General features: G+C 46.1%; 1 protein-coding gene across 1 annotated transcript in view; it reads right to left on the bottom strand.

Moving 5' to 3' along the window:
* Positions 1 to 21,389, bottom strand: part of hmgxb3 (HMG box domain containing 3) — a 69,497-nt gene extending 48,108 nt beyond the window's left edge. The window contains exons 1-5 of the mRNA XM_067996098.1: positions 21,322 to 21,389; positions 9,804 to 9,954; positions 4,519 to 4,693; positions 2,580 to 3,215; positions 949 to 1,038 (exon numbers count right to left, since the gene is read on the bottom strand). Of these exons, the coding sequence (XP_067852199.1) occupies positions 949 to 1,038; positions 2,580 to 3,215; positions 4,519 to 4,693; positions 9,804 to 9,952 (1,050 nt within the window). The 5' untranslated portion in view covers positions 9,953 to 9,954; positions 21,322 to 21,389. The remainder of the gene's footprint in view (positions 1 to 948; positions 1,039 to 2,579; positions 3,216 to 4,518; positions 4,694 to 9,803; positions 9,955 to 21,321) is intronic.
* Between the last annotated feature and the right edge of the window lie 3,378 nt (positions 21,390 to 24,767).

Here is a 24,767-nt window from a genome sequence, read left to right as displayed (position 1 = left end):
ACTATAATAAAGAAGATCACAAGCTGATTCTCACGACCAAAATGAAGCTTTTTACAACAAGAAGTACAGTCCAAGTGTACTGAAATTGACCTTTTAAAAAATAGGAAAAATGCTCCCCATTTAAATGAAGTAATAACCCTGAAAATCATTATGTCTAAATATATACTTTTCCTTAATCTCACAAATCTATAATCAGAATCAATCTATAATCAGCAGAAATTGAGGTACAAGGGTTTGAGCAGGATAAAGTTGAAACCAGCTACAAGCATCTCCTATGCTAGTCTGATACCATAGGTTATTATTAACTTCTGCCTGTGAAAAGTAAATGATTGAGATTTCCCAGAATGCTTGGCTCTAATGCCCAGCAGGTTAAAAAATGGAGTTGTTTCAGTTCAAGTTTTTTTCCGGTTCTGGTATAGGTTTAGACAGAGGGCTTTAAATATGAGGTTTACTTTATATACTTCATGTTAGAATTTAGATAACTGATAACGGATACTAAAGGTGCTAGAAGCAGACAAAAGTGAAATTCAGCATTGAGGCACTTACCAAGGATAATTCGCTCATTATAGACTTTTCAAGTTATATTTACATTTTGTATTTATACATTCCCTATGAATATACAACAAACTAATATCCTAGTCTGAGGGTAATATCAATTAAGTGAGTGTGATAGTGTGTCACAAGGTGATGTTTCATCCAGTAAACACATGACTACAAATAGAGTCACTGCTAACCTTCCAGGTCATGCAATCTGCAAGGGAAGATTATTCAAATATTACAGCTTCCCAGTCACAAAGGGACAAGGTGCATTTACTGAGACTGCTGCCTGGAGAGAAATGGTTCTTTAAAACCCTGAAATTGTAATAGGATGACCTGGCAAGGCCTGTTCCAAACTTATATTAAAATATAGTCTAACCAAGCTGTGGTATTATTCAAGGTCCGTCTCACCTTTTTTGCTGGAGCGGCTGGCGACTGCTTGCTCGTCAATGGTAACATTAAGAACTGGGTGGCCGATGCTGCAACATTTTCTCCCGACTCCTAAAGGAGAAAATCCATTCAGGCTATCACTTAATTGTAATGGCATATAAATAAGGATCACTAAAATTAGATTTTACCAATTTCCATTATAAATTCATGCTTTTTCTGGTGGCAAATTGATTAAAAAAATGATTTCCTCCTGAATTTGCTTCAAAAACCTTAAATTCCCCATTGTTTCCCTATCTAAAATCGAATCCGGCAATAGACATGCATAACATACGTTGCACACATCTCTCGACTCAATTTTCTGCATCAAAAAAACTGAGGCTCAATTTTCTGCACAAATAATATGTTCCAGTGCAGCAGGTGGAAGGAAGGTAGGTAAAAATAATTTTTAATAATCACTTTTGGTTCAGACCAAAAGATTGGCCAATATCCTGGACAGGACCTTTACCGTTGACAGAAATTCTGATTGCTGAATCGTCAGTTAAGATTAATGTTACTAGGACCAGAGACCTGGAACGAGGTCAGATAATTCCACCTGCAATTTCCAATCTCAACCATGGGTGTAGTAGGGAGTTAGAATAAAGGTAAGGTGCATATCATTAAGAACAAACAAACTTGCATTTATATAATGCCTTTCACAACCTCAGGATGTCCCAAAGCACTTTACAGCCAGTTAAGTACTTTTGAAGTGTAGTCACTGCTGTAATGTAGGGAAACGCGGCAGACAATTTGCACACAGCAAGGTCCCTCAAACAGCAATGTGATAACAATCAGATGATCTGTTTTTAGGTATTGGTTGAGGGATAAATATTGACCAGGACACCGTGGAGAACTCCCCTGCTCGTCTTTGAATAGTGCCAGTGGATCTTTTGGGTCCAGCTGAGGGCAGGCGGGGCCTCGGTTTAACGTCTTAATCGAAAGATGGCACCTCAGACAGTGCAACGCTCCCACAGCACTTCACTGAAGTGTCAGCTGAGATTAGTTAATGAAATCTACACCCTGCAGCTTTGTTGCACAACTCCTAACAACTGGAAACACAGCAACATGGGCAGAGATCCTGGTACAAGTCACCTATCTGGCCAATAGACTCGGGATGTGCTTAGTGTGGGACATTAGCAATGTCATATTTTAAATGTTTTTTCAAATTTCACAGGAACCTTTATCTGAAGGGTTCTACAAAAGAACCCAGATAGCAGCAATTGAAAATTAAAAGAAAGTAAAGCAGATAAACGCCTCAGAGACAGGAAGAGCCACCGCAGTGTGCACATGGGGGTTGAAGAAAAGCTTGTGTAAAAAGTGATCCAGTTTCCTTTTTAATATGGACAACCTAACTTTGGGACAAAGATAAGGAAAAGACACTTGAACATAAACTGCTATAGAATAGCTTTTACCCTTAGGAAAGATCTCTCAAAATTAGTTATAAACAGGTTACTGACTATGTTGCGATTTTATAGCCTTAGGTAGACTGTGAAAGGGATTACTTGGGCTTGGTCTTTATACCTATGGCTCAGCATAAATCCAAAAACATCTCAGTTAGTAACCTCATTATACCATTTTGAGGTGAGGGGTGAAAAAGCACATTCATAGTCACCTACCTGTTTGGTATTAATACTAATAGCCTGTCCTACAGTTTTATGAGGAGACGTGAGGCTTCCAGTTGCCTTGCTCTGATTTGATAATACTGCTATAACAGGATTTGCCTCCACAGTCTGCTGGCTGGTACAGCTGGCTACACTTTCTGAAATATCGCCGCTTGTACTTATCAATGTTCCTTCAATGATAACACAAGGGGAGTCATAGGGATGAGTTAATTCCAAAGACGTCTCATTGGTGGCAAGTTCTCCTGTCACTTTATCTCCAGCATTGGAAAATTGAGACAGCATCTCCGATGTAACAATCTCCTGCATTGTTTCTGTGTGAATGAAAGCAGTGGTTTCATCTGTAATTCCATCAATAGCAATGCTCTCCTCGGTATTGTCAATATGGCCAGAGTCCGTAAGTGTGCTACTAACTGTAAAGAGGCTTTGTATAGTGTCGTGGGTAAGAGTCTGCCAGGTGGGATTGCCTTCACCTCCCCTCTGTATGGGAGACTGCGCCAGCTGCTGACCATTCCCATCTCCAGATAAATTAGAAGTGGGAATTATAATATAACTGGAACGAGGAAGAATTTTGCGGAATCCTGGAATATCGGCAGGAGGGACACCAGTCGATGCACTGATTAGCTTATCATTCTGTAGGGAGGAGAAAAAACACAATGTGAGCACAACTCATTTATACACTAGTTTGGTTAAAACCAAAATCCAATATAAAGAGGCAAAGTCTCCATTTTTGATGGAAATTATGGAGTATACTAATGTCAATAGCATGTTTGAGAATGCAATACATCAATAATATGAGAGCAAACGCTTGCAAGGCAGTCATCAGATTGAGAGGCCCAGATGATATCACACAGAGCAAAGGCTAAATAATGTATTATAGTCATCTCAACCCAAAACCACAGCCCTGAAAGAACTCCAGAATGTTATTTTTTCTTTAATATAAAGCTTATTTTAATAAGGGTAGCCCTATTCAGATTTATCTTTTTGTTGGCAGCGATTTTTTTTAGTACAGATGGCAACATCCAATGCTTTGTGTTGCTGATGCATGACATCAGCAAAAATATAAATGACTGAAATAAATCACTGCAAATTTAATCTAGAAATAATATGCAGTTATAGATAAATAATACGATCCAGTACATGCTACTCTCTAAATTAGTGGTTTTGAGCCAAATAATATTTAATTGTTTCAATTTATTCTAAGATCATACGATTGAAGATGGGTATCTTGAGTTAAAGCCTAACATCACAACTCTTTGTATCATGTTGATTTTATGCCAACCATTTTGTTGCCACAGAGAGATGGAAACTAACAAAATTGCAATTTCAGAGCTTTCCAATACACAGCATGCAAGTGCATCTATGTGATGCTGAGCTGTACAGAACAGGAGAAGTCTTCCATTCTACTTGCCTCTCATTTAAAGATCGCTGTCATTTACTGCCCTTTCAAGCTCAATACAAAGCTCCTCATCGAGATCGCCTCCCTTAGCCTCTCCTCCTTGATGACTTCAGCGTACAATTAAATACCCTTAGTCCCCCTCCTCTGATTTCTCTACCCTCCCATCTCACTTATATCTCATCCTCCACAAAAACTCCCGTAACCACAGCCACCCCCTCAATCTCGTTATCATTTCGGAATCTCCACTCTAGAGGCCTCAATCACCGACCAGGCTGTCTCTGGTCATTCACTTGTCGTCTTCTCCTCCCACATTCCCCACCGTCACATAACCGGCTTCATCTGCCCATGAAAGAGAAGGAAAAATAAAAAGGCTAATTATTGCAGATTACTCTTACACACTTCGTAATACCACTGGGAGCTAAGTGCCATTGGGAGAGGACAGCAGAGGTTTAAGGCGGAACCTTATAAAAGAAACTAAAGGCTGAAAAATATTTTTACCTGCACATCTATGTATTGTAGGTAAGAAAAAGCTTTTACCGGATCTATTCCTTCTTTTTCCAGTTTTGCCTTTTCAAGGTAAACACTCTTTTCAGCAACGCTAAGCCGCCTCCAGCTTTCACTAATTTTCTTGTTTATCTCGGACCGGGGCAAATTAGGAAAGTCTTGTTGCACTTTTAAGTGAGTATCATAATAGTACAGTAGATATGCTGGCCTGAAACATACAAACATCATATTAAAGCACAATACTGCATGCAGCTCCCACACAAACATATCTCAGTATGAACAAGAATATGAGAAATTTGGAAAAATTGTTCTGTCATTTCAGGGGGAGAATGTCAGATACATCCACAATCAAGTTATCACACAAGTGAAAGAATTTTGAGACAAAATCAAATTTTTAAAAAATTCTAAATTTAAACCAAAACCACGCTCAAAAATACAGATGTATTTTTAAAGAGGTTTTCTTTCATGGGTCAAATGCCTTTTTCTTGTCTTAACTTTTCTTGTGAATCTTGGCTGCTTTGTTTCTTCCCTAATTGTAGCAAACATCAACTCCCAGTTAAAATTCACTAAATGAGCAGACTGGGAGTAAAACTTAGGACTTTTCTGGTTTCTTTGGCTCAGCTTCTTACTGGATAAATTTGCCAAGCGATCATAAGAGCCACAAGACTTTTAAATAAAGACGCAGTTTTGGTGCCAAGGCAACAAAAGTTTTCATATTAAAATATGATTAGGGTTTTAACTAAATGCATGTTCCAAAAGGTCAGCTTCAAAAACAAGCTACAGGACTATAAAATCAAGGTTAATTCAAAAAGTACTTTAAAATTCTACATGCATTATTATTTCTTCAAACAGAATTATAGTATATCTTACACCTCAAGTTTATGAATCATAGAATTTTACAGCCTAGAATTATGCCTGTGCTGGCTCTCTGAAAGAGCTATCTACTCAGTCCCATTCCCCTGCCTTTCCCCATATCCTTTTATTTTGCAAATATTTATCCATTTCCCTTTAAAAGCTGTTATGGATTCCATTTCCACCAATATTTCTGGTAGGGCATTCCACATCCTAACAACCCTTTACAGAAAAGAATTTTCCTAACCTCTCCATTTGATGATCTTAAACTTATGCCTTCTCGTTACCGACTCATCAAACCCTGCATACTTAAGAACACTTTGATCAGTTCTCCTTAAACTTCTCTGTTCTAATGGAAAGAGCCGTTGTTTCCATTATCTATCCCCATAACTAAGGCTTCTCATCCTTGGTATCATCTTAATGAATCTCCTTTGCACCCTCTCCAAGGCCTGGACATCCTTCCTAAAATGAGACATAGTTCAAACGTAGCCTAAATGATTTGTATAGGTTTAGCATTACCTCTTTGCTGTTAGACTTTATATCACCAGGATCCCATATGCTTTTTTGTTTACAGCGCATCAAACTGTCCTTCCACTTTTAAAGATTTGCATATCTGAATCATAGAAAGGTTACAGCACGGAAGGAGGCCATTCGGTCCATGTGGGCTCTATGAAAGAGCAATCCAATTAGTCCCACTTCCCCGCCCTATCCCCGCAAATGTTTTCCTTTCAAGTACTTATCCAGTTCCCTTTTGAAAGCCACGATTGAATCTGCCTCCATCACCCCCTCAGGCAGTGCATTCCAGATCCTAACCACTCGCTGTGTAAAAAAGTTTTTCCTCATGTCACCTTTAGTTCTTTTGCCAGTCACCTTAAATCTACGTCCTTTGGGTCTTGACCCTTCCGTCAAGGGGAACAATTTCTCTCTCTCTACTCTGTCTAGACCCATCATGATTTTAAATACCTCTATCAAATCTCCTCTCAACCTCCTCTGTTCCAAGGAGAACAATCCCAGCTTCTCCAGTTTATCAACGTAACTCAAGTCCCTCATACCTGGAATCATTCTAGTAAATCTTTCCTGCACCCGAAGGCCTTCACATCTTTCCTAAAGTGCAATTCCCAGAACTGGACACAATACTCCAGTTGTGGTCAAACCAGTGTTTTATAAAGGTTCATCATGAGTTCCTTGCTTTTGTACTCTATGCCTCTTATTTATAAAGCCCAGGAACCCATATGCTTTTTCAACTGCTTTCTCAACCTGCCCTGTCACTTCCAACAATTTGTGCACATATACCCCCAGATCTCTCTGTTCCTACGCCCTGTTTAGAATTGTGCCCTTTAGTTATATTGCCTCTCCTCATTCTTCTTACCGAAATGTATCTCTTTGCATTTTCTGCGTCAAATTTCATCTGCCATGTGTCCACCCATTTCACCAGCCTGTCTATACCCTCTTGAAGTCTATCACTATCCTCCTCACTGTTCACGACACTTCCAAGTTTTATGTCATCTGCAAATTTGGAAATTGTGCCCTGAACACCCATGTCCAAGTCATTAATACATATCAAGAAAAGCAGTGGCCCTAGTACCGACCCCTGGGGAACACCACTGTACACCTTCCTCCAGTCTGAAAAACAACCATCCACCACTACTCTCTGTTTCCTGTTACTTAGCCAATTCTGTATCTATGCTGCTACTGCCCCTTTTATTCCATGGGCTTCAATCTTGATGACAAGCCTATTATCCGACACTTTATCAAACACCTTTTGAAAGTCCAGATACACCACATCAACCACACTGCCCTCTTCGACCCTCTCTGTCACCTCATCAAAAAACTCTATCAAGTTCGGTATTTACGGTTGAGAAAGGCATAGATGTTAGGGAACTTGGGGAAATAAATAGTGATGTCTTGAGGAGTGTACATATTACAGAGAGGGAGGTGCTGGAAGTCTTAACGCGCATCAAGGTAGATAAATCTCCGGGACCTGATGAAATGTATCCCAGGACGTTATGGGAGGTTAGGGAGGAAATTGCGGGTCCCCTAGCAGAGATATTTGAATCATCGACAGCTACAGGTGAGGTGCCTGAAGATTGGAGGGTAGCAAATGTTGTGCCTTTGTTTAAGAAGGGTGGCAGGGAAAAGCCTGGGAACTACAGACCAGTGAGCCTGACATCTGTAGTGGGTAAGTTATTAGAGGGTATTCTGAGAGACAGGATCTACGAGCATTTGGAGAGGCAGGGACTGATTAGGAACAGTCAGCATGGTTTTGTGAGAGGAAAATCATGTCTCACAAATTTGGTTGAGTTTTTTGAAGGGGTAACCAAGAAGATAGATGAGGGCTGTGCAGTAGACATGGTCTACATGGACTTTAGCAAAGCCTTTGACAAGGTACCGCATGGTAGGTTGTTACATAAGGTTAAATCTCATGGGATCCAAGGTGAGGTAGCCAATTGGATACAAAATTGGATTGACGACAGAAGACAGAGGGTGGTTGTAGAGGGTTGTTTTTCAAACTGGAGGCCTGTGACCAGCGGTGTGCCTCAGGGATCGGTGCTGAGTCCGCTGTTATTTATTATTTATATTAATGATTTGGATGAGAATTTAGGAGGCATGGTTAGTAAGTTTGCAGATGACACCAAGATTGGTGGCATTGTGGACAGTGAAGAAGGTTATCTAGGATAGCAACGGGATCTTGATAAATTGGGTCAGTGGGCCGATGAATGGCAGATGGAGTTTAATTTAGATAAATGTGAGGTGATGCATTTTGGTTGATCGAATCGGGCCAGGACCTACTCCGTTAATGGTAGGGCGTTGGGGAGAGTTATAGAACAAAGAGATCTAGGAGTACAGGTTCATAGCTCCTTGAAAGTGGAGTCACAGGTGGATAGAGTGGTGAAGAAGGCATTCAGCATGCTTGGTTTCATTGGTCAGAACATTGAATACAGGAGTTGGGATGTCTTGTTGAAGTTGTACAAGACATTAGTAAGGCCACACTTGGAATACTGTGTACAGTTCTGGTCACCCTATTATAGAAAGGATATTATTAAACTAGAAAGAGTGCAGAAAAGATTTACTAGGATGCTACCGGGACTTGATGGTTTGACTTATAGGGAGAGGTTAGACAGACTGGGACTTTTTTCCCTGGAGAGTAGGACGTTTAGGGGTGATCTTATAGAAGTCTATAAAATAATGAGGGGCATAGATAAGGTAGATAGTCAAAATCTTTTCCCAAAGGTAGGGGAGTCTATAACGAGGGTGCATAGATTTAAGGTGAGAGGGGAGAGATACAAAAGGGTCCAGAGGGGCAATTTTTTCACTCAAAGGGTGGTGAGTGTCTGGAACGAGCTGCCAGAGGCAGTAGTAGAGGCGGGTACAATTTTGTCTTTTAAAAAGCATTTGGACAGTTACATGGGTAAGATGGGTATAGAGGGATATGGGCCAAGTGCAGGCAATTGGGACTAGCTTAGTGGTATAAACTGGGCGACATGGACATGTTGGGCCGAAGGGCCTGTTTCCATGTTGTAAACCTCTATGATTCTAAGTTAGTTAAACATGATTTGCCTTTAACAAATCCATGCCAGCTTTCCCAAATCAATCCACACTTGTCGAAGTGTCTGTTAATTCTGTCCTTGATTATCGTTTCTAAGTTTCCCCAGAGGTCACACAATAACAGTTTTTGAGCGAGGCTGCTGCCATTCAGCCCATCACACCTTTGCCAGCTGTCTGAAAGAGATATCCACCTAGTTCAATTCCTCTGCCTTTTCCCATTAAATTTTTGTTTTTCTAATATTTATCCACTTCTCTTTTAGAAGCTATTATGGACTCTACTCCCACTTGTTTCTGGCAGTAACAACGCTCTGTGTAAAAACAAAATTCTCCTAATCTCTCATTTTCTTCTTGGCAATCCTTACATTTATGTCCTTTACTTACCCTATTTACCTCATCAAAATTCCTCATAATTTTGAAAAACTCACTCACCTCACTCTGTTCTAGTGGGGTGCAACATTAAAATGGGTGGAGGTACTACAATATCCCTATAGAGCTTTGAAAGGCGCAACTCCAACAGAAGCCTTACTGTGATGTTAATGTTTAAATAGATCAAACTGAAATTAACTATTTTTGAAATCAGGCTGGCACTAAACCAAAGCAGTAGGTACTGTTAAACGGCAATAATGACATTGAAAAGAGAAAGCTTCACATGATGAAGTTAATCTATGAAGCATACTGCCCATGTCTTTAAAAGAATCCTACCCATCCAGGTCATCACTGCAATAGAATTCTACGTCAAAGTGCAGGGAGCGCTGCACAGAATATCTGATCCTAGACTGCCTCCAATCAACAAATTTAACTCATTAAACACAGAAACTGGTCAACGGAGACACACCACCAGTAGACAGATCTAGAATGTTTAGGATATGCGAGATTTCAGATGAATAGTACCTTTTGGATAATGATGAATTCTTATTTACCTGGGCTTTTTGCCTTTTTTAGCTCCATCCTCACTTTGATCTTTCCATTTCTTTTTCTTTTTGGGTGGAAAGTTTTTTGTGCAGCTGTAACAGCCTTCGATTTCTTCTGTTACCAGTGTTATCTCTGCTCCATCATACGCGGCATCCATTCCTTGAGATAAAGGAGGAACAAAAAATATTACAAACCTTCTGCTCTACATTAAAATACAACCATAAATAATCTATTGAGTAATAGTACACACTTTACAAAGTTTGACATAAATCAAGGAGTTAAATTAAAAGTGGCAAACAGCAACAGCAATGTTGAACAATTAGGATCTGAACTTCAATGTGTTATAGGCTCCTACTCAAACAAAAACTATTTTATATAACACACATAGGTTATTATCTTTATCGACTTAATGGAAACAAGTGACAGGATGTATTTTCATTCAGATGTTTTTTTTAATAAAAGAACTTCAAGAATTTCAGATGGGAAACATTTGCATTTAACGTGGTTTGTCCAGTTCTGCCTACCAGTTCTGGTCTCCAAACTCATCGTAAAGTTCCTTAACTGATATCAGCTCTGGGACTCATCAATAAGGAACTTGAGTGTCTTGTATGATAGGCATGTGTGATCAAAAATGTGCCAATCGGGGGCATCAGAGTATGAATGTTTCAGTGCAAACTACACAGTGGTGCCCAATATCTTTCTATCAGGATGTCCCTTGACAAACTGGGGGTAAAATAGATTGAATAAGGTACATTAGTGCATGGATCAGGTACACAGAAGTAAAATCAGTGTTGTGTGAAGCACCCTTCACCTTTTCCAAATAACCCTTAAATTGAGAATTATTTCATGTGTAAAAGTGCAGTAGATCACAATATGCTAAGATACAGGCTCCACGGCGCGTACCATCGTGGCAACTAAAGATCCAATATTTCTGATACAACTGATGCTTTCGACACACGTTTGATATGGATTGTGCCTAGTGCCATGTTGTGTAAATATCACCTGCTGAATAAATGAAGACAACAATTCCATGGTATTTGACCACCCATCCTCATTGTTCCCTGCCTCCTCCAACACCCAAGCCCATTCATTTCATATTATCCTACTAAATATGCAGGGGAAAAGTTAAAATGTCATTTTTCTTTCTCTTCTTTTCCCCCTTGTCACCATTTGTTTGTCATTTTCCTTTTCAGGACTATCATAGAAGATGCAACGGTCCCATCGATTATTGGCAAAATGAATGAATTTTTCTTGAGGCACACAACTTTGAATCTGCAGGCATTTGGATTGGTCATGGGAAGAAAGACACAGAGGCAGAGGGATTTGAGGTAACAGGAAAACTAGTTGAGCCAAGAATAGTAGTACACATTTTTTTTAAGCAGAGTAACACAATGTATATATTATTGAAACACAATATGCCAGGAGTTCAAAAGGTACAAGGTAATAAACATCTCCTGCCTGCTGCTTAAAGAGGCCCTGGTGTCTAATGAGTGTAAGACGGTCTAGCATTTCAGATGACGAATATAATCACCAGATAATCTGCTTTTGTTGTTGGTTGAGGGATAAATATTGGCCAGGTCACTGTGGAGAACTCCTCTGCTCTTCTTCGAATAGTGTCATGGGATCTTTTACGTTCACACCTGAACGGGGAGATGGGGCCTTGGTTTAATGTCTCATCAGAAAAGTGGAACCTGTGACAGTACAACACTCCCTCAGTACTGCACTGAAGTGTCAGTCTAGACTATATGCTCAAGTCTCTGGACTAGGACTTGAACCCACAACCTTCTGATTCAGAGCTAAGAGTGTTACCACTGAGGTAAATAGAAGAAATAGCCTTGCATTTTTATTAGCACTCTTGCCTCGGAGTCAGAAGGCCGTGGGTTCAAGCCCCACTCCAAAGACTTGTGCACATAGTCTGGGCTGACACTTTAGTGCAGTACTGAGAGAATGCTGTTGGAGGTGCCTTTTTCAGATGAACGTTAAACCGAAGCCCCTTCACAACAGAACGTAAAAGTTCCCATGGTACCATTCAAAGAAGAGCAGAGGAATTCCCCCGGTGTCCTGGTCAATATTTATCCCTCAACCAACATCAGTAAAACAGATTATCTGGTCATTTATTTCATTGCTGTTGGTGAGGCCTTGATGCATGCAAATTGGCTGCTGTGCTTTCTACATTACAACAGTGACTGCACTTCTAAAGTACTTCACTGGCTGTGAAGTGCTTTGGGATGTCCTGAGGTCATAAAAGGTGCTATATCAAAGCAAGTTCTTTTTTCTAATCTTTTGATTTAGGGAAAAAAAATCTAAGGGAAAGGCATCAGCACCCTTTTTCTCATCCCCTGGAGTCCCAGGAGCACATCACTTGCCAGGATTCTTCTGGAATATACTATATGGCATCACAACAGAGAATTGGGTAGGGTATTTACCTCACTTAGGTCTCTGCATTCCTACAAAATGGAACTGGAGAGATTTAAGCGATAAATGCTTAATGGTAGGACAAATTTGGTACGAAGAAGCGATTATCTCCTCCTCTATCAAGATTCAGAGACAATCAACAAAGCATTCTGCAGGAGGCAAGAAAAAGACAACTTCATCTACAGTATTTTATCCAGAAACGTTACCCTCACTTCATTAGCAGATTCTCTTACAAAAGACCTTTACGATCGACTATTGTATTGTGCTGCTTTAGATGCATAGTGCTTCTTTTATGCATTTCCCTAAACCTCCCTCCCTTCCCCCCCCTCCTTTAAGACGCTCCTTAAAACCTACTTCTTTGACCAAGCTTTTGGTCACTGTCCTAATGTCTCCTTACGTGACTGTGTCAAATTTTGTTTGTTAACGCTCCTGTGAAGCACCTTGGGACATTTCACTACGTTAAAAGCACTATCGGGTGTACCTAATGATGTTAGTCGATAACTTCCAGTGGCCATGTTGGATTACAAGCGTTAAATGCATTTCCCTTGCTTTATGTTAAGTTGCACTAACAATGACAGGTTATTGTTTCAAAATGGCATTTATTCATGTCTTTTTAGCTGATTGAATGCTGCTGGTGCAGTTTGAAGTCTCAGGCACTGTGCGAGCAGATGCAACTCTGAATCTTGTCCTTTTTTTTAAGGAACGTTTGCTGGCTAAACTTTCAGAACTCCCCTGTCGTAATCCCCCTCCCGTCACTAAGACACACACATTTTTACTTATTGGTGATGGGTTTGTGGTAAATTCTGAATTATTTTGTGAACAGTAAATGTGTTTTGAGGTTGAGCCGAGACTGCCTGGTGCTGGACTTTCGATTACCCCTCACACCTCCCTGATCTCAGTTTGTTTACAGTATTCTTGCTGACTTTATTCCCATTTATTACCAATGATCAAAGCTTCTCACCTTCAACCGAACAGTTTCCAATATGGGTGAAATTGGTTTTCACCCTAACAAGTTAATATCCACAATTTTAACCAGCGAAAGAGTTAGGGCTGCATTTAAATTTTAAAAAAAATCTCCTTATGTTCAACGTGAGTCTTGTATAAAACTTTTGGTCACTTGGTTTTTCTTCAGTCCATAACTCATGTCGCTATGCCGAATCACAGAACAATATCACCTTCAGAAAAATCTAATTTCCAGTTTTTTTGATTAAAGTTTCACAAACTAACATTTGATTTAGTTCAAAGCAATAGGGAAAATTTTCATTATTATAATTCAGCACAAACCAGATGTCCAAGCACCGCTGTCTTTGTTTTTTTTTTTAAAAGGCCTGGTTTGAAATCTGCAACAAGACGAGAGCTCACACTGCCTGAGACTCGGCCCCTGGTATCTTTCTATTAAAATATGCCACTTGGTAATGTATTTGACACACGCTGCATCATTGTATTTTTATGTTTAAAAATATATTTCTAACGACTGCAATCTACTATCAAGTGCTTCGGGTTTAAACTTTATTGCAGTAAAACTCTTTGTCAGCAGTCCCCATTCTCCGGACAGTCTGTGTTTTATTTTATTCGTTCATGGGATGTGGGCATTGATGGCAAGGCCAGCATTTATTGCCCATCTCTAATTGCCCTTGAGAAGGTGACGGTGAGCCGCCTTCTTGAATCGCTGTGTGTATAGTGATCATCGGCGGGTTGACTCTGAATTGGTGAGTTTGACCTGAAAGTGAGATGTCAGTGGTGGAAAGGACACGGGCTCTCATCTCAAAAGGTACCAAACTCGATACTGCTGCATTATGACAGATGGTGTCTCGGTATTATCTTTGATCCAAAAGCGACCGAAATAATTCAAGTGCTACCCTGGTTTTTATTAATTTTGTGCATTAAGGAATGACACTACCCGACGAGAAAGCGGAAAAATACACACAAATACATAATATCCAAATACAAACTGCTGCAACCGTCCAACACGCGGTAGTTTTAGAACTTAAATGAAGAACCGGTGGCTACATTGAGAAGTTCTCTGTGTTACGGACTCACCATACCTTTGCTCAATCAATAACACTTGTACTTAAACATGACGTGTCAAATGACCTATGACATATGTTTGAAACAACCTACATAAATGCAAGTTGTTGTTTAATCTGCAAATATGTACTTTGGTTAATTATAACCAGTAAAAGCTTTGAAATTGTGTTTTGTTCATGTAGTATCATTCTATATACAAAGTCCAGCACACAGATTATTGCAATTGGGCTAATTTGCAATAGCAGAATATGTAAACAGTAGAGCTTCCAAGTTTATTCGCGGGAGGAGGGGAGGGGGGGAGGGGAGGGGGGGGAGGGGGGAGGGGGGAGGAGGGGGAGAGGGGAGGGGAGGGGGGGAGGGGGAGAGGAGGGGCGGGGGGGGGAGGGGGGAGAGGAGGAGCAGCAGGCGGTGGGGGGGGGAGGAGGAGCAGCAGGCGGTGGGGGGGGGGGAGGAGGAGCAGCAGGCGGTGGGGGGGGGGAGGAAGAGCAGCAGGCGGGGGGGGGGGGGGGAGGAGGAGCAGCAGGCGGGGGGGGGGGGGGGGGGGGAGGAGCAGTAGGCGGGGGGGGGGGGGGGAGGAGGAGCAGCAGGCGGGGGGGGGGGGGGGGGGAGGAGGAGCAGCAGGCCGGGGGGGGGGGGGGAGGAGGAGCAGCAGGCGGGGGGGGGGGGGGGGGGGGGGGAGGAGGAGCAGCAGGCGGGGGGGGGGAGCAGCAGGCGGGGGGGGGGGGGGAGGAGCAGCAGGCGGGGGGGGGGGGGAGGAGCAGCAGGCGGGGGGGGGGGGGAGGAGCAGCAGGCGGGGGGGGGGGGGGGGGGGGGGAGGAGGAGCAGCAGGCGGGGGGGGGGGGGGGAGGAGGAGCAGCAGGGGGGGGGGGGGGGGGAGGAGGAGCAGCAGGCAGGGGGGGGGGGGGGGAGGAGGAGCAGCAGGCGGGGGGGGGGGGGGGGAGGAGGAGCAGCAGGCGGGGGGGGGGAGGAGGAGCAGCAGGCGGGGGGGGGGGGGGGGAGGAAGGAGGAGCAGCAGGCGGGGGGGGGGGGGGAGGAGGAGCAGCAGGCGGGGGGGGGGGAGGAGGAGCAGCAGGCGGGGGGGGGGGGAGGAGGAGCAGCAGGCGGGGGGGGGGGGAAGGAGGAGCAGCAGGCGGGGGGGGGGGGAGGAGGAGCAGCAGGCGGGGGGGGGGGGGGGGGAAGGAGGAGCAGCAGGCGGGGGGGGGGGGGGGGGGGGGGGGGGGGGGGGGAAGGAGGAGCAGCAGGCGGGGGGGGGGGGGGAAGGAGGAGCAGCAGGCGGGGGGGGGGGGGGGGGGGGGGGGGGGGGAGGAGGAGCAGCAGGCGCGGGGGGGGGAGGAGGAGCAGCAGGCGGGGGGGGGGAGGGGGGGAGGAGGAGCAGGCGGGGGGGGGGGGGGGGGGGGGAGGAGGAGCAGGCGGGGGGGGGGGGGGGAGGAGGAGCAGGCGGGGGGGGGGGGGAGGAGGAGCAGGCGGGGGGGGGGGGGGAGGAGGAGCAGGCGGGGGGGGGGGGGAGGAGGAGCAGGCGGGGGGGGGGGGGAGGAGGAGCAGGCGGGGGGGGGGGGGGGAGGAGGAGCAGGCGGGGGGGGGGGGAGGAGGAGCAGGCGGGGGGGGGGGGGAGGAGCAGGCGGGGGGGGGGGGGGGGGGAGGAGCAGGCGGGGGGGGGGGAGGAGGAGGAGCAGCAGGCGGGGGGGGGGGGAGGAGGAGCAGCAGGCGGGGGGGGGGGGGGGGGAGGAGGAGCAGCAGGCGGGGGGGGGGGGGGGGAGGAGGAGCAGCAGGCGGGGGGGGGGGGGGAGGAGGAGGAGCAGCAGGCGGGGGGGGGGGGGGGGGGGAGGAGGAGCAGCAGGCGGGGGGGGGGGAGGAGGAGCAGCAGGCGGGGGGGGGGGGGGGAGGAGGAGCAGCAGGCGGGGGGGGGGGGGGGGGGGGAGGAGCAGCAGGCGGGGGGGGGGGGGGAGGAGGAGGAGCAGCAGGCGGGGGGGGGGGGAGGAGGAGCAGCAGGCGGGGGGGGGGGGGGAGGAGGAGCAGCAGGCGGGGGGGGGGGGGGAGGAGCAGCAGGCGGGGGGGGGGGAGGAGGAGCAGCAGGCGGGGGGGGGGGGGGAGGAGCAGCAGGCGGGGGGGGGGGGGGGGGGGGGGGAGGGGGAGGAGGAGGAGCAGCAGGCGGGGGGGGGGGGGGGGGGGGAGGAGCAGCAGGCGGGGGGGGGGGGGAGGAGGAGCAGCAGGCGGGGGGGGGGGTGGGGAGGAGGAGCAGCAGGCGGGGGGGGGGGAGGAGCAGCAGGCGGTGGGGGAGGGGGGGGAGGAGGAGCAGCAGGCGGTGGGGGAGGGGGGGGGAGGAGGAGCAGCAGGCGGTGGTGGGGGGCGGGGAGGAGGAGCAGCAGGCGGTGGTGGGGGGCGGGGAGGAGGAGCAGCAGGCGGTGGGGGGGGGGTGGTGGTGTAAGTTCTCCTCATAGGAAATGCTGTGAAACCATTTCAAAACCCAAATCACAACAGGCATTCATCGGATTATCACTGAGTGTTCTGTTTATAGTGGTGCAGTATAAAACAAAGATCTAATTTATTGCCATGATGAATTTTATATAAGATTACTAAGGACATAGTATGTGTTTTATGCCTCTATTGTTTCCACAGAAGCGTAGATGTTTGCAGCACAAAACACCATTTGGCCCATTGCTCGTTCAAACCAAAACCAATCCTGATGTCCTGCTTTCTTCTCTCATTGCTGCATCATCCTCTGCTTCAAATACCATTCCCTAAAAAGATGCAATGATCACTGCCTCACCCATTCACTGGCAAAGTATTCCATGCTCCAGTAATTCTGTATAAAGAAACTGCTCCCCCAACCTCTCCCCTCAAGCTGTGAGGACTTTCAATAAATGAGCCCTCGTCACTGCCCAAAAAATAAACTTTGAATCCCAGCATGCAAGCGAAGAAACTGCATTTGTATAGCATGTCCCTCATCCTCAGGTCATGCCAAAGTGTTTCACTACTATTTAATTACTGTCAGTTTGGTTGAGTATAATGTTGGTCAAATCATAGCAATTTATGGCCCATCCTGTCTGTGCAGGACGAAAAACTATCCAGCCTAATCCCACTTTCTAGCTCTTGGTCCATATCCTTGTAGGTTGCGGCACCTCAGGTGCACATCCAAGTACCCTTGGTTGAGGGGGTGAGGGTTTTTGCCTCTACCACCCTTTCAGGCAGTGAGTTCCAGACCCCCACCATCCTCTGGGTGAAAAAATTTCTCCTCAACTCCCCTCTAATCCTTCTACCAATCACTTTAAATTTATGCCCCCTGGTTACTGACCTCTTTGCTAAAGGAAATAGAGTGGATAAGGAGGACCTATCTCGGATCCTCAATTTTATACACCTCAATTAAATCTCCCCTCAGCTTCCGCTTTTCCAAAGGAAACAACCCCAGCCTATCCAATCTTTCCTCGTAGCTAAAATTCTCTAGTCCTGGCAACATCCTCGTAAATCTCCTCTGCAACCTCTAGTGCAATCACATTTTTCCTGTAAAGTGGTAACCAGAACTGTACGCAGTACTCCAGCTGTGGCCTAGCTAGTGTTTTACACAGTTCTAGCATAACTTCCCTGCACTTATATTCTATACCTCGGCTAATAAAGGAAAGTATCCCATATGCCTTGTTAACCACCTTATCTACCTGTCCTGTTATCTGTGGACATGCACTCCAAGGTCCCTCACTTCCTCTACACTTCTCAGTATCCTCCCATTTATTGTGTATTCCCTTGCCTTGATGGCCCTCCCCAAATGCATTACCTCACACTTCTCCGGATTGAATTTCATTTGCCACTTTTCTGCCCACCTGACCAGTCCACTGATATCTTCCTGCAGACTACGGCTTCAAGACTTTCAAGAGAACTCCCTGCTCCTCTTCAAATAATACCACGGGATCTTTACATTCACTACGTCTCATCCAAAAAAGAGGTACCTCTGAAAACGCAACACTGCCTCAGTACTGCACTAAAGTGTCAGCCTAGATTACATATAAGTGCCAGTCTGGTCTGATCCCACAACCTTCTGACTCAGGACGAGAATACTACCAACTGAGCCAAGCTGACTGGGGCAGTTCTCTTTCACTGAGACAGGCACAAATCTCCTCCTGTTGAAATCTGATAAAATAGGAGGTATAGTTAATCTTTAGAAGACCAAAGGAAGCTGCAAAGGGATATTGATCAGATTGGGGGGGGGGGTGGGGGGGTGCAGAGATGGACTAAAACAGTTGCAGTTGGAATTCAGTATGAGGTGTCACATTTTGGTTAAAAAATGAACAGCAGTAATTATATTCTGAATGGATGTAGGCTCACTGCAGTGGAAGAAGAGGGATTTGGAGGTTCAACTTCACAGGACATTAAAGGTAGCACCTTAGGTTAAGGGCATACAAAAGCTAATGAAATTCTAGGTTTTATCACAATACAGAATATAAAAGTCAAGAGGTAATGATGACCTTATATAAAACCATGCTAAGACCTCATTTGGAGCATTATGTGCAGTATTGAACTCCACACGATAGGTAGGATATTGAGGCTTTAGAAAGGGTGCATTACAGATTCACTAGGATGCTACCTGGTTTGAGGAAATACCAAGACTTAAACTAGAATGTTTTTTCAATAGAAAAGCACAGATTACAGTATGATATGACAGTGTTTAAAATTGAGGGTACAGGGTACTATCTTTGACCAAGCTTTTGGTCACCTGTTGTAACACATCTTTATATGGCTCAGTGTCAAATTTTGTTTGAAACCACTCCTGTGAAGCGCCTTGGGAAGTTTTACTGCGTTAAAGGTGCTATATAAATGCAAGCTGTTGCTGCGGAGTCCAGCACGTGAGTGCAAAAGACAGGGCTGAAGCGTTTGCAACCATCTTCAGCCAGAAGTGCCGAGTGGATGATCCATCTCGGCTTCCTCTCGATATCCCCACCATCACAGCAGCCAGTCTTCAGCCAATTCGATTCACTCCACTCAGCTCCAGACCTCATTACAGCCTTGGTCCAAACATGGACAAAAGAGCTGAATTCCAGGAGGTGAGCTGAGAGTGACTGCCCTTGACATCAAGGCAGCATTTGACTAAGCGTGGCACCAAGGAGCCCTAGTAAAATTGAAGCTAATGGGAATCAGGGGAAAACTCTCCAGTGGCTGGAGTCATACCTAGCACAAAGGAAGGTGGTAGTGGTTGTTGAAGGCCAATCATCTCAGCCCCAGGGCATTGCTGCAGGAGTTCCTCAGGGCAGTGTCCTCGGCCCAACCATCTTCAGCTGCTTCAGCAATGACCTTCCCTCCATCATAAGGTCAGAAATGGGGATGTTTGCTGATGATTGCACAATGTTCAGTTCCATTCGCAACCCCTCAAATAATGAAGCAGTGCGAGCCCGCATGCAGTAAGACCTGGACAACATCCAGGCTTGGGCTGATAAGTGGCAAGTAACATTCGTGCCAGACAAGTGCCAGGCAATGACTATCTCCAACAAGAAAGAGTCGAACCACCTCCCCTTGACATTCAACGGCATTACCATCGCCGAATCCCCCACCATCAACATCCTGGGGGTCACCATTGACCAGAAACTTAACTGGACCAGTTACATAAATACTGTGGCTAAAAGAGCAGGTCACAGGCTGGGTATTCTGCAGCGAGTGACTCACCTCCTGACTCCCCCAAAGCCTTTCCACCATCTACAAGGCACAAGTCAGGAGGGTGATGGAATACACTCCACTTGCCTGGATGAGTGCAGCTCCAACAACATCCAGGGCAAAGCAGCCCGCTTGATTGTCACCCCATCCACCACCCTAAACATTCACTCCCTTCACCACCGGCGCACTGTGGCTGCAGTGTGTACCATCCACAGGATGCACTGCAGCAACTCGCCAAGACTTCTTCGACAGCACCTCCCAAACCCACGACCTCTACCACCTAGAAAGACAAGAGCAGCAGGTACATGGGAACAACACCATCTGCACGTTCCCCTCCAAGTCACACAACATCCCGACTTGGAAATATATCGCCGTTCCTTCATCATCGCTGGGTCAAAATCCTGGAACTCCCTTCCTAACAGCACTGTGGGAGAACCTTCACCACACAGACTGCAGCGGTTCAAGAAGGCGGCTCACCACCACCTTCTCAAGGGCAATTAGGGATGGGCAATAAGTGCCGGCCTTACCAGCAACACCCACTCCTGTGAACGAATAAAAAAAATGGAAGCACACGGTTTCCAGTTGGGCGGGAAAGTAGAGTTGAGGTCAAAGATCAGCCATGATCTTACTGGATGGCGGAGTCGGCTTGAGGGGCCACTCCTATTTCTTATGTTCTTGGTTGTTGGTGGGTCTGGAACGAGAGACCATAGATACAAGATTAAATCACAGATTTCAAACAGAGGGGCAGAAGAAACTTTACAGAGTTGTGAGGCTATGGAATTCACTTCCAGGGTCAGTGATTGAGGCAGAATCTATCAATATTCAAGATTTATTTTGCTCGGTGGATGAAGGACAAGGGGTTGAAGAGATAGAGCAATAGGGTGGGTTAATGTAATTAGAACTAAACACCTCACGAGGAGGGTAAATACTGATACAGTCTGGGCCAAGTGGCCCATTTCCATGTTGTAACTTGTGGAGCTTCTCCCTCTTTGTCCCACGCACTCAGGCCACTTCCTTCTCTTGTCTCCCACTGGGTCCGCTCCCACTCCCCTCCGGTTGGGTGTCACGCCGTATAGTCGCTCCCTTTCCACCACCCCCCCCGCCGCCGCCGCCGCCGCCCGGGGGTCTGCACCTTCTCATTTCCCACCCCTCGATGCCTCGCACTGGGGCCTCGGCCTGTCCCTCTCCCCTGGGTCCCGCAAGGTTCGGGTTCTCTGCTGCTCACATACTCACACTCACACAGCCGGGCGGCCAATGAGCTGCAGCCTTATTGTCCCGTGTCTCCGCCAACACTGCCCACACTGTGTGGGGGGCGGCGGCGGAAGAGGAGCGGGGACCCACCGCAAATCTTCCCGCCCCCCGGGCCGCATAAAATTCGAGTGGCGCATTAACACTCCAAAGCAACGGGTGCCGCGCGCGAGCCTCCGCCGCTATTTACTGGGCCCTTACCGTGCCTGCCGTTCACGGTTTTTCATTCCAGTTCCGCACCTTTCTGGTCCAGGAACAAAATGGCGCCGTTGCTACGTTGAGGTTCTCCAATCCGCTCACGTCGTCAATTTGCCATGGGCCGGAGCCAGCCTATCAGAGCAGCCGTATTAGGCACGACGTGAAGATTGCTGGAGACCAAACTCTGGGCGCAGGGTGGGTGACGCCTGCGCAGAACTATCTGCGGCTGGGCTGAAGCCACCCCATGGCCATTTTGGTGATGGGAAGTGCAGCAGCAACTACCTTATCACTGAGTGTATGCTAACCTGCAAAAGTTCTGACTTTATTTTTTGCACTGCTAAAAGTAAACACAGCTTCATATGTTTAAATGACTTTGCACGTGGCCTCTGCTCACAATTATCATTCCCATGATATTTTTCAAACAATACCATAGGATCTTAAAACACAGGTCACCACCTGCATACGAATGCATTTGGCTCCTTCAGCTTGCCATTCTGGCAAAGCATGCATTACTCCCATCACAATAACTTCTATCGAATGATTCCAGAGATTTTCCTCTTCTACCCTACCTGAAAGACCATTCCAAGTATTCGTCACCCTTTGGGTGAAGAACTGCTTTCTGACATCGGTCCTGAACTTACCTTTTACTCCTTTTCGACCAATGATCTATTCTCCTGCAGCTGTAGCTTACTTGAAATAGTGCTCTGGATTAACTTTAATAATTTCACTTTTGTCAGGGTCCCACTCATTCTCATTTTAAAGCTGAAGAGTACACATCTTTTTAAACTTTTCTTCATAACTTGAACCAAGTTCTAGGATCATTTTTCCGACCCTTCTCAGTACCAACTCTAGTTAGAAGTTTCACTTGTGCCTTGATGACAACTGAATACAATATCAAGGTACCGTCTTACCACAGCACTTTATAATCAGGCTATTGAAATGATGGACCATGACCAACCTCCTGGCTGAGAGCTGAACATCTGGATTCCATGTGATTGGCTGAGTACCAGAGCAAGTTTGCAGCAGGAAAATAGGGAAAAGCTTAAGCAGATTGTAGCTTCATCACAGAAACTGCAGCCAGGAAATAGTGTTAGCTAACAGAAAACAGCAAGGAAGTCCAGCAATTTGTAGCTCCTGCATGTTTCTCAGGCTTCACTTGTACAGAGAACTACTTGCATTTCTGAGGCTACAGATTCTAGATATATCGCTCACTTGCCAAAATGATTTGCATTTTTATCTTGTCTATACTGCAGAAGTGGCTACTGCTAGGACCAGTGACATGAAAACATCAATGACCTTCTCTTCGTCATAAGGTCAGAAATGGGGATGTTTGCTGATGATTGCACAGTGTTCAGTTCCATTCGCAACCCCTCAAATAATGAAGCAGTCCATGCCCACATGCAGCAAGACCAGGCTTGAGCTGATAAGTGGCAAGTAACATTCGCGCCAAACAAGTGCCAGGCAATTGAGAATCTCCAACAAGTGAGAATCTAACTACCTCCCCTTGATAGTCAACGGCATTACCATTGCCGAATCCCCCACCATCAACATCCTGGGAGTCACCATTGACCAGAAACTTAACTGGACCAGCCACATAAATACTGTAGCTATAAGAGCAAGTCAGAGGCTGGGTATTCTGCGGCAAGTGACTCACCTCCTGACTCCCCAAAGCTTTTCCACCATCTACAAGGCACAAGCCAGGATTGTGATGGAATACTCTCCACTAGCCTGGATGAGTGCAGCTCCAACAACACACAAGCTCGAAACCATCCAGGGCAAAGCAGCCCGCTTGGTTGGCACCCCATCCACCACCCTAAACATTCACTCCCTTCAACACCGGCGCATCGTGGCTTCAGTGTGCACCATCTACAGGATGCGCTGCAGTAACTTGCCAAAGCTTCTTTGACAGCATCTCCCAAGCCCGTGACCTCTACCACCTAGAAGGACAAGGGCAGCAGGCACGTGGAAACAACACCACGCCAGCGATGCCCACATCCCATGAACGAATAATAAAAGAAAAACTGTTTTTTTTTATTCGTTCATGGGATGTGGGCTTTGATGGCGAGGCCAGCATTTATTGCCCATCCCTAATTGCCCTTGAGAAGGTGGTGGTGAGCCGCCTCCTTGAACCGCTGCAGTCCGTATGGTGAAGGTTCTCCCACAGTGCTGTTAGGAAGGGAGTTCCGGGATTTTGACCCAGTGACGATGAAGGAACGGCGATATATTTCCAAGTCGGGATGGTGTGTGACTTGGAGGGGAACGTGCAGGTGGTGTTGTTCCCATGTGTCTGCTGCTCTTGTCCTTCTAGGTGGTAGAGGTCGTGGGTTTGGGAGGTGCTGTCGAAGAAGCCTTGGCGAGTTACTGCAGTGCATCTTGTGGATGGTACACACTGCAGCCACTGTGCGTCGGTGTTGAAGGGTGTGAATGTTTAGGGTGGTGGATGGGGTGCCAATCAAGCGGGCTGCTTTGTCCTGGATGTTGTCGAGCTTCTTGAGTGTTGTTGGAACTGCACTCATCCAGGCAAGTGGAGAGTATTCCATCACACTCCTGACTTGTGCCTTGTAGATGGTGGAAAGGCTTTGGGGAGTCAGGAGGTGAGTCACTCGCTGCAGAATACCCAGCCTCTGACCTGCTCTTGTAGCCACAGTATTTATGTGGCTGGTCCAGTTAAGTTTCTGGTCAATGGTGACCCCCAGGATGTTGATGATGGGAGATTTGGCAATGGTAATGCCATTGAATGTCAGGGGAGGTGGTTAGACTCTCTCTTGTTGGAGACGGTCATTGCCTGGCACTTGTCTGGCATGAATGTTACTTGCCACTTATCAGCCCAAGCCTGGATGTTGTCCAGGTCTTACTGCATGCGGGCTCAGACTGCTTCATTATTTGAGGGGTTGTGAATGGAACTGAACATTGTGCAATCATCAGCAAACATCCCCATTTCTGACCTTATGATGGAGGGAAGGTCATTGATGAAGCAGCTGAAGATGGTTGGGCCGAGGACACTGCCCTGAGGAACTCCTGCAGCAATGCCCTGGGGCTGAGATGATTGGCCTCCAACAACCACTACCATCTTCCTTTGTGCTAGGTATGACTCCAGCCACTGGAAAGTTTTCCCCCTGATTCCCATTGACTTCAATTTTACTAGGGCTTCTTGGTGCCACACTCAGTCAAATGCTGCCTTGATGTCAAGGGCAGTCACTCTCAGCTCACCTCTGGAATTCAGCTCTTTTGTCAATGTTTGGACTAAGGCTGTAATGAGTTGGTATTAAAAGGGAAACACACAGATAAATAGCATTACTGATAAATACCCACCGAATGTACCCCAGTTTTAATTCTGTTGAACTTTTAAAAAACTAAACATCTGTCCTTGTTGTATTCCTTGCTAGAGCCCTGTACATACCCATTTTCTGCAGCACGACGTGGAGCAATCATGGACTGATTATCAGATC

Source organism: Heptranchias perlo, chromosome 14, assembly GCF_035084215.1.
Source record: "Heptranchias perlo isolate sHepPer1 chromosome 14, sHepPer1.hap1, whole genome shotgun sequence".
NCBI classification, from domain to species: domain Eukaryota; kingdom Metazoa; phylum Chordata; class Chondrichthyes; order Hexanchiformes; family Hexanchidae; genus Heptranchias; species Heptranchias perlo.
This window is presented reverse-complemented; position numbering and strand designations above follow the sequence as displayed.